We start from the raw sequence: 10,254 nt of genomic DNA on the forward strand, positions 1-10,254 counted from the left end.
AACAGCAGCAGACCACGTCGCACAATATTACGCAAGCGAACTCTGCAACTAACGCCTTGTGATTTACCGTTTCGGTGTGCGTTTTAAACTGAAAGTCCTCCTGCTCCTCTGTATTGTGGCGTACACTGAAAATTCCGACCGGTAACTGCCTCCTACTTCAAAAAAAACTTCTGCAAACCATGCACTCCCCAGTACGTTAATGTTCACCTTTCCGTTCTCGGATAGGGCTGGCAGCAGGCTTCAAGTCGAAATACCCAAAAATTGGTGGAGGGGAGTGGGGAGAAATGTGCATTGATCCTTTGGCGGTGTAAATGAAAGAAACGCGGCGGTGTTAGATTTTAATGAGGATACGAGAGACAGCAGATACTGGAATCTGGAGTGAAAAGCAAACTGCTGCAGGTCGACGTTTCGGGTCGTGACTCTGACCCCTGTAATGAATGGATGTTGAATCGATGTATTATTCCCATTTCCCCCGAACCCCATCAGGATTTCTTCTGGTTGTGAGGAATTAAAAAGATGGAATTGACAACAGCAGAACCGGAAAAGTAGCACAGTTAGCGGCAAGGAAAATATAAAACGCTGTGAATGATTTCTGGTTTTATGACTTTAACTACCTTAACTCGAATGCAATATCGAGACATATACGGACTAAAGTTTGAAATTCGAACAGAATTTGTGTAAGATAATCAAATTGTTAGGAAAAGAACAATAAAGGACGAATATTTGACCCCTAACACAATGATTGAACAGGAGCCGACACCTGAAGTGCAATTCAGCGTGAAAATACATTGCACCGCATAACTAGCTCCAAACGGGGGTGAATGTGTGTCTCTATTAACACGGGAACTGTCAGCAAAGCCGAAAGAGCTGGCCCAAGTTACTGAACAAGTCATGCAATAACTCCGCATTGTCATCATTATAGAATCATGATTCTTGGCACCTTGACAGGCGCCTCCATCCATCCCTCAATATGTCCTGTCCGGCTGGTGTAACAGATGTGACATAATACCCTCAAATTCCCTCACCCTCACCCGTCAGCCCTCATCCCTCACCTACTCCAACCTCACCCGCTCTGAACGTACTGCTCTTCGCTCTCTCGGTACCAATCCCAACCTCGACATCAACCCCACAGACAAAGGCGGTGTCGCTACAGTCTGGAGGACTGACATCTACCTTACAGAGGCCAGATGGTAGCTTTAGGACACCACCTATTACCTACCCCTGGACTGGAACACCACCAATGATCATCCCATGCCATCTGGAGATCTGAAAAGCCTCCAACCTGATTGTTCCCCAACCGCGCACTGACTGTTTCTGTCTCCTGCCCAAGATTCACAAATCGGACGGTTCGGGTGAGCCCATTGTTTCTGTCTGCTCCAGCTCCACTGAACTCATCCCCCCACATCTCGGCTCCATCTTGTCCACACCCCTCCCCTCCAGTCCCTTGCCACCTACATCCCTGACACCTCGCATGTTCTCCAAAACTTCCAATTTCCCGACCCTACTGTTATATTTTCATCATGGACGCCCAGTCCCATTCCCCATCAGGAAGGCCTCAAGGCTCTCTGCTTCGTTGTGGACCACAGCCCCAAACAGTTTCCCTCCGCTAACACCCTGCTCTGCCTGGCAGAACTTGCGCTTACCCCCAACAGCATCTCTTTGTCAGTCATCCAGAACAACACAATATCAATAGTTGCAAGTGGAGGAAACTGGTTTTATAGCGGAGATTACGTTATTGTTTCGGGTACAGGGGGAAATAATTAAAGGACCTGTTTTTATGAAATCCCTATTGGTAAAGAATACGTATTTTGTTTCCTTAAACAATGAAGTAATCAACCAATGAAATGCGAACCAATCTTTTTTTTAAGAGGGAGACGCTATTCAACACAGAGAGAAACTTTGAAAAAGAGATCCAATTGGTCCCGCTGTCTTACAAATCCTTGCATTTTTTCATTAGAATTATAATGTCTAATACATTACGAAAGATGCTGCTAAATGTACTTCTATCATCCTTTCAGGCAATGCATTAAAATCTCAATGTTTGCCTCGTGGATCCATTCGTCAATAAATAAATTGAGGACGCCTTAACATTGCGACGAGTTAACATATATTTATTATAGGTGACAACATGAATGCACTCACAATATTTTATACAATCCTCGATGGCATTAACTTTCAATAAGGAGAACAAAATACTAAACCATGCAAGGTTTTATATCTGAAGTAGCCTTTATCAATGCCACTTAAAGCTTTCACGAGGACACTTTACCCATCAAATGTTTCTTTGTATTTCTCTCCGGATTTAACAATATGATGTAACATTTAGGGGCAAAAATACAGAAAAGTAAGCCAAAGCTGGAAGCCAAAATAGCAAACACTTCCACGGCCACAGTGAATTTGCCAGGAGAACTGACATAAGCTGGAATGAACGATATCCAAACAGCGCAGAAAATTAGCATGCTAAATGTGATGTATTTGGCCTCGTTGAAATTATCCGGCAAATTTCGTGCTAGAAAGGCAACGGCGAAGCAAACCAATGACAGACAGCCAATGTAACCCAGCACGCAATAAAATGCTACTTCGGATCCCACGTCACATTCAAGAAGGATCACTTCGTTAGAATAGGCCATGTTTTTGACAGGAAGTGGTGGCGATTTGATGAGCCAGACGGTGCATATTAAACACTGTAGCAGTGTAAGAAGAAACACAGTCAGGCGTTGTTGTAGGGGACCAAACCACTTGGCCACATTGTTGCTGGGTAGTTTGGCCTGAAATGCCATCACGACAACAATAGTCTTCCCCAAAACACAGGAAACGCAGAGGACAAAACTAATACCAAACACGGTGTGGCGTAACATACAGGACCATGCCGACGGTTCGCCAATGAATGCAATTGAACAGAGGAAACAAAGGGTCAGTGCGAGGAGAAGAAGGAAGCTGAGCTCCGAATTGTTGGCCTTCACGACCGGAGTGTCTTTGTGAAGCAAGAAAATACCAGCTACAGTTGCAGTGAAGCAAGTTCCGGTCAACGCTAGCGCGGTGAGAACAATTCCCATGAGCTCTGCAAATGAGAGAAAGTCAACGTGCTTTTGTATGCATCGGTCCTGCCGGGCGTTGGGCCAGGAATCGCTGGGGCACCTCATGCACTCAAATGAATCTTGAAAGAGGAAAAGTTGATTTAAGAAGCGGACTGGAGACGCCTGCGAACATTTGGACAATGCAGATGTTACTTGTCCATACCTGTGGTGTTACTGATCGCCCCCTCGGCGCACGGAACGCAATCAAAGCAGCAAACAGGCTGACCCTTGCGAGCTGCTTTTCTTGTTCCAGGTGAACAGCTGTTGGAACAAACTGCCCGAGGGACCTGTGGCAAAGAACAATAAAGTGTTTATTTCTTTGAAGAAGTCTCACTCGGAGGGAAACAAATACTAGAGGGCAATGGGTTCAAGATGAGAGGGGAAAGACTTAAAAGATAGCGGGGGGCGGCAAATACTTCACACAGAGGGTGGTGGTATATAGAACAAGCTGCCGGATCAAGTGGTTGAAGCCGGAGCTTTAACAACATTTAAAAGACACTTGGACAGGTACATTGACATGAAAGGTTTTGAAGGATATGGTCCAAATTGGGCAAATGGGACTAGCTTAGATTTGCATCTTAGTCGGCATGGATGACTTGGGCCGAAGGGCTTGTATCTGTGCTGTATTGGTCCATAAATTGGCAACTCCTTATACGACGAGATGGACCCTGACCTCACAATCTACCTCGTTGTGACCTTGCACCTTTTTGCACTGCACTTTCTCTGTAACTGTGACACTTTACTCTGTAATGTTATTGTCTTTACCTGCACTACCTCAATGCACCCTGTACTAACCCAATGTAACTGCACTGTGTAATGAATTGACCTGTACGATCTGTATGCAAGACAGGTTTTTCACTGTTCATCGGTACAAGTGACAATAATAAACTAATATCAATACGAATTTCATTAACATGGTTGATCTTACATGCATCTTCGTATACAGAAAAATCTTCAACACAATTGTAATAGATTTTCAACTGGTAAATCTGAGAAAGTCGAAACGCATATCAGTCTTTGTCATTGTTTTCAACAATATCTCTTCCAGTGGGGAATCAGAGATCGCCCTGGTAATTGCAATATGCTCAAAATCCAAGTATACGACTAACGACATCCAGGACAGAACTTCAGACCCTCATGTGATTACCACCCTCTCTCTCTGCTAATGTTCGTTTAGTTTTAGGAATACAGGAAGTCCCCAGGTTAAGATCGCCCGAATTACGTGACTAAGTACAGGCCGTCCCAGGTAACGAACATGCTCTAATCTTACAAACATCAATAAGCAGATTCTGTCCGTAAAGAGAAAATACACAAAAATCACTCGATATAGTCACCACACCTCCACACTATGGTAATGAATGGCATCAAACGCACAAAACACTGAGAGGAAAGATCGATTACTAAAAGTGGAGAGAAGGGAAACTAGTACTGCCCTTCGTAGGAACAAACGTGTGTAGGTACGTCAGACTTTTCAAGTTAACAATATTGAGGGAGTACGTCCGGGTGCAGAGGTGTCCATAACTCCGGCATTTGTAACCCGGTGACCGCCTGTAAGTCTGCTATTCACTCAAACTTGTTGCTATTTTGCAGGACGAAAGTTGGCACCTCCGTGGCTTTTAAGCTTCAAAATGTTTCTGATCAAACTACAACCACGATTTCATACATCACCTTTCTGCGACCACCAGCCCAAACAATAGATCCTTCATTTATCATCACTTGTTCCTCTGAAGGCGCGGATCCGTCATAATGTCCAACTGTCAAAACAGTGGCATTCCCCTCGCTATTCACCTGCCAGTTCACAATATCGTACGTAGCCACCGAGTCCCCGTTTTCGTCGAAATTCACCCTTTCCCCAACCTTAGTTGTGAAATTTAGCGATTGCATGTAATGTAACACCTACAACAAGAAGACACAAATGATTGAGCATGACATCAATCACCCAAAGTTTCGCATAAACAAAGACATTTAATTGAGCTCTGTTCGAACTACTTGCAAGACTTGGCCAGTTCTACCCACCTGCCACGGCTGAAAATTTGAAAGAGTGGCGCAAGATTGATTGACAAATGGCCCTTCACCGCTTTCACAAGAAAGCATATTGTGAAGTGCATGGGCTATAGCATAAGTAGCCTCATAAACTTTGTTGGTCACCCTCAGCTGAGATGCCTCCGTGTAGGTGTTGGACACAGTCTTTAGGCTCTCTGTTCCTGTGCATTGTGGAGGCTGAATGGCCGACGTTGCGCTCCCTGTGTCGTTGTTTGTCTTTTTCAGGCTACAACCGAAGGTTGTTTCCCAAAATTCTTCCACCAAAAGATTACCAGGATAGGCAGATGGATGAAGACGCGTTAAGAAGTCTTTGAACCCCGGGATGTTCACGTTACGTATGGCGACGCCGATGGCCCCAGTAACGAACCTTCTGTTCTCCTCTGGGGGCAGAAGCGAAATGGTGATCCAAGCCTCACTGCCCACCCACTGGATGCCAGAAATGTTCTGTCGAGCAATTTCCTTCAATAAAATGGTCATGTCGCTCTGAGCGAGAAAAGCCACCACGACTTTCGTGGACGCTGTCCGTATAACGCGGGTAACATGAAGTAACCTTTCCCTCGAATACGTCCAGTGGAAAGACTCGGAGAAGGCGATGCAAACTCCAAGCTGCTGAACCGTCTCCGTGAAGCCCTGCATCCCAAAATTCCCATAATCGTTGTCGCTCCTGACCGTTCCAATCCAAGTCCATCCAAATCGCTTGACAAGTTGGGCCAACGCTTTGGCCTGGAAGTAATCACTTGGGATCGTTCGAAAAAAGGAAGGGAACTCTCGCCGGTTGCTGAGACAAGCGCACGTGGCGAAATAGCTCACCTGGTCAGCAACCACAATGGAAACAGAAAAACAGCGAAATTAGTTGTCTCGGAGTAAAAAGACCGAGCGACTTATCCACAATGTGCTACACAGTTAAGTGCGCCCTTAAGTGCGCCATGGCCAATTGAAATGTAGTCCCTGTTCTATTTGAAGGGGACGTGGATATCAGGCTCCCACAGACAATAATTACATAACGCAAGATACTTTAGAAGGGCGACTGGGTCCCATGTGAAAGCCAGATTCAGGGAGCAGGTCTGAAACACAAATTCATCGAACAGCACATAAACAACACACGCATAACATGCGCGAATGTTTATTAACCTGAGAAAGTTTTATTGAACTCGGTGTCCTCCAATTAAAGTATCAATACACAAGGTATTTTCGATATCTTACTCCAGAGCCATTTTCAAACCAACCATGAGAGGGACTGTGATACATCCGTTAGCGCTGCAGCCTGACAGCTCCGTAGATGCTGGTTCGATTCCTACCTCCGGTGCTGTGTGTGTGGAGTTTGAACGTTCTCCCTGTGGCGGATGAGATACCCCCCGGGCGCTCTGGTTTCCCTTCCATCCCAATACTGTGCCGGAGGTGAAATGTTCACTCCAAAGTACCCATTAATGTAGAGAAGTGGTAAAAGGATCAAAAGAGAGTTGATGGGCAAGTGAGAGAGTGAATAGATTGCAGAAATAGGGGAACTGAAGCGGGAGGGGAGGAGACTGATGCGATTGGTCTGATGGATCTGGCATGGATATTATGGACAGAATATCTGATTGCTGTTTGAGAGTAAGTAAGGAAACACGATGACTTCCACACAATAAACAGACGTCCATTCGACCGTTGATTCACTCAGCAGCAACAAACGAATATCTTACAAAGATAAAAACGAAATTCTTAAATATGTTCAAGTCGGAAGAAACAATAGCACCACGTAATGTAACCAGAGCAGCTATTTTACGTCCGTAGATATAACTTTGACGACCGAGCCTTTAAAAATAAGACCCTACCAGTAAAAGGCACATCTTACCATGGGGACTTTGAAAGGACCGATTGACGCCGCTACCGCCAGGGACTGCGAAGATCCCGATTCCGCCACGATGGCAGGGACCAGTGAGGACGGGTGACAGGACTGCTGCGGAGATGTTGGGTCCTGTCCGTTGATCAGTTCGAAAGCCGCTTTCACTGAGAGGCGAGGCAGATGGCACGAATCATAAATCCTGTAGCCCAGAGTAATATTTGGCAGGAGAATCGGACTCCTGTTAATCTCTTCAATTGCAAATATCATCGCCTGTATAAAGCGGAATGTGCGGAAATCAAAACTGCGGAAGAGAGATACTTGCAGATTAGGAGCAACGCACACTGATTATTTCTCTGCAGTGTTTTTGAAGCAAACGCACTCGGCTGATTTATTGTTCAGGTAACTATGGCTGTTGTTTTCCACAGGGTCAGCTCCAGTTTCCTGTCTGAGAATTTCGAATAGATTCCAACACACCTTGGCAATAATTTGAAAGAATGCCACTGACAAAGCATTTTTCCCACCAGCGACACTGTGATTCCAAGGTCGACCTCGGATTCTGAGCCCAATTCATCCGAACAGCGATATTGGCGAAAGAGTGGCGAGAAAGCAGAACAACGCGCCACTCAATCGAGGAGTCCCGGATCAGAAGTTGGGCAACAGAAGATCAAAGACAAACTTTTCTCTGGCAACTCATTTACATTTGGTGAAATTCTATACTGAATCACTCGTTGCTGTTGACTTAAAAACATGGAATTGATAAAAGTGTCGGAAAATATAGTTAAAATTTTATTTGGCCCTAAAGCCCAACGTTAAGTGCATTCATTATTTGTTGAAAGAGAAACAGAGTTCTTGTTTCAGGTCGTAGAACCTTCGCCAGAACTGGGGAAGAGAGAAAAATTAGTTTTAGGTTAACAATTTGCAGCATTTGCTGTTTTATTTCAGTTTTTCAACATATCTGGACAGTGATTATTTGATTTGGAAACGTAAGGACACGCTGTCCAAAGAAAGTACCGTTCTGGAGCAAAACATGAGCTGCTGGAGAAACTCAGCGGGCCAGGCAGCATCTGTGCGAGGCAGTGGACAGTCGACGTTTGGGGTCGAGACCCTTCATTTGGCGCGTGTGAACGCCTGCCCTTGTGGCATCATTGCTTTACTCCATTTAGTTGGATATAAAAGGTATTTTGCAAATCTGAATCTAAAAGTTAGCATAATTTTAAAAATATTATCTGACACTGGTATCATTTCTATCTGGTTTTAAGACAACAGCAACGAGTGGTTCAGCATAGAATTTCGTTTGGATGTCAGCAAAACAGCAAATATTGCGAAATCCAGCCATAAACTTTCAGCTCTGTTGATGGGAAGCTCCAACTCTTTACTCGGATCCCAGCATCAAAGCAGAAAATACCCGACCGTTTGGTGTAATTCATTTGTGGAAAAAAAAAGTCTCAGTGCTGGGTCGATCCTGCTGAAACTATTATCACAGGTGATTAATAATTAATCCTGTTTTCCTGTCAGAAGGGTGAGTATGTTTTGTATTTTAATGAGAACTATTAAGTTGCTATCACGAACCGTTTTTGTTATTTTTATTTGGGAATGTAAGTCACGAATCAGAAATATAATTACACGATTTTTTAAAATCCTCTCCAATTTCATTGAGAACGTTGTTTGTAGAAAAGGTTTAACACATTACTGTCTGCATTATCTCTGTTGCGGACTACTCTGAAATAACGAAGATAGATTTCAAGCACAACGAGTTTACCCTTATCTTTGACATCATAATAAACACACTTATTGCCAGGAATACAAAGGTTTTGTGAAATCAGTGGAAGAATCTGTAGCTTAGACAATGGTGTTGACTCAATGACAACCGATTCATGCGCACATTAACCTCGATGCGTGATGAAATACCGGATTACAATTTCAGCGATTTGCTTTTGAGTGAGGAACAGGCACAGAGTCGGTCATTGAAATTGATTCTCTCGCACCCAATATCACACCCTCCTGTCTCCGACTAACAAACTCAATAAGAAAACCAGAAAAAGCTGGAAACATTCAGTTGGTCAGGCCGCATCTGTGGAAAGACCCTTTAGCAGAACAGGAAAGGAGAGAAAATCAAATTAGTTTGAAGATACGGAGAAAAGGATGAACCCATCACTCGGCTCACTAAACCGACCTTACACATTTTGCAGCTCTCGGTCTGGTTTCAAATGAAAGTTCCGATTTCTCAATACCAGAGCGCAGAGTAAAAATTCCGCCGAGGTCGATGTCTCTCTCCTCCGCTAAACTAAATAAATCAAACATTTCCCTGCGTTTACACATCAGACTGCCAGTTGACACTGCAACAGGTAACAATAACCCCCAAAGCCATACGCAGCACATATTTGCTTTCGTTATGACTGTTGCCGACGAAGTACCATGGAGTTTTATACTGGGTGTCACGCTTGGGCGAGCAGTGTCTGTTCCCCGATGAAAGAAATAACGCAATGCGGGGAATAAAAAGGCATTGTAATCCAATTTGTGACATGGACAAAGAAACACAATTAGAAACCGCAAACTGCACAGAGCCATGTATGTTCTGTATATATTTTTAAGCTTTATGTCTTTTTTTGTCCCAGTAGGGACCAGTTCGTTTCACGCCATGAGATGTTCGCAAATAGGAAAACACATAAACATATGAATCCTGTCGTGTTGATATTTCTGGAAAAGGAAAATTAACCAGTTAGTTACAGATAAAGGCTGGTGTTCATTGGGATCATAACTCCATCTCTTGTGTTACCTGTTCCCCTCGTCCCACGGGTGATAACATGTTCTGTTGAAAAGCAATGACCTTTGTTAAAAGGAGCCAATCAATTTTTGGGGCAGTTAAAACCGAGGAATGACATTGACAAATGTAATATCTATTCCACAGAAATGCACTGGGTAGCACTTTAATTGAGAGACTTTGTGGAGTGATTCACTTTAATGTTGTTTTTTTTGTGCTGAATTAAATACGGAAATGATAGACGTTGTAAAACTTTTCGCCCTTCCCCAGCGAACTGTTACACGTCATGCATTGCAGAAATCAAATGTCCCGCCATCTGCAGCCCTTTGTTGCCTCCACCTGTTAGCTCCCAGTCTCTGTCGCTATTTCCTCATCTCCCCTCCTGCATCTGCCTGTCACCTCTCCTCACCTGGATTCAGCTATCAGCTTCCAAATCTTGCCCCTGTCCTTCTACCCACCTGTTTATACTGACCCAGATGAAGGATCTCGACCCGAAACGTCGACTGTCCATTTCCCTCCACAGATGCTGCCTGACCCGCTGAGTTCCT

General features: G+C 44.2%; 1 protein-coding gene across 1 annotated transcript; it reads right to left on the minus strand.

Annotated features, from left to right (window-relative positions):
* Positions 1 to 2,252: 2,252 nt before the first annotated feature.
* LOC127571201 (extracellular calcium-sensing receptor-like) lies at positions 2,253 to 9,222 on the minus strand. The gene is made up of 6 exons (XM_052017350.1): positions 9,119 to 9,222; positions 6,955 to 7,246; positions 5,094 to 5,930; positions 4,746 to 4,973; positions 3,241 to 3,364; positions 2,253 to 3,157 (listed from the first exon to the last, which is right to left on the minus strand). The coding sequence occupies exons 2-6, from the start codon at positions 7,210 to 7,212 to the stop codon at positions 2,253 to 2,255; spliced, it is 2,352 nt and encodes a 783-aa protein (XP_051873310.1). The 5' UTR covers positions 7,213 to 7,246; positions 9,119 to 9,222.
* Between the last annotated feature and the right edge of the window lie 1,032 nt (positions 9,223 to 10,254).

This window comes from Pristis pectinata, chromosome 6 (genome assembly GCF_009764475.1).
Source record: "Pristis pectinata isolate sPriPec2 chromosome 6, sPriPec2.1.pri, whole genome shotgun sequence".
NCBI lineage: Eukaryota > Metazoa > Chordata > Chondrichthyes > Rhinopristiformes > Pristidae > Pristis > Pristis pectinata.

Coding starts and splice junctions, on each gene's coding strand:
- LOC127571201 (XM_052017350.1), bottom strand. CDS start 7,212: ATGATATTTGCAATTGAAGAGATTAACAGGAGTCCGATTCTCCTGCCA. Junction 4,974..5,093: donor CAAATTTTCAGCCGTGGCAG/GTGGGTAGAACT, acceptor TTCTTGTTGTAG/GTGTTACATTACATGCAATC. Junction 3,365..4,745: donor GGGCTGGTGGTCGCAGAAAG/GTGATGTATGAA, acceptor TCTTTGCCACAG/GTCCCTCGGGCAGTTTGTTC.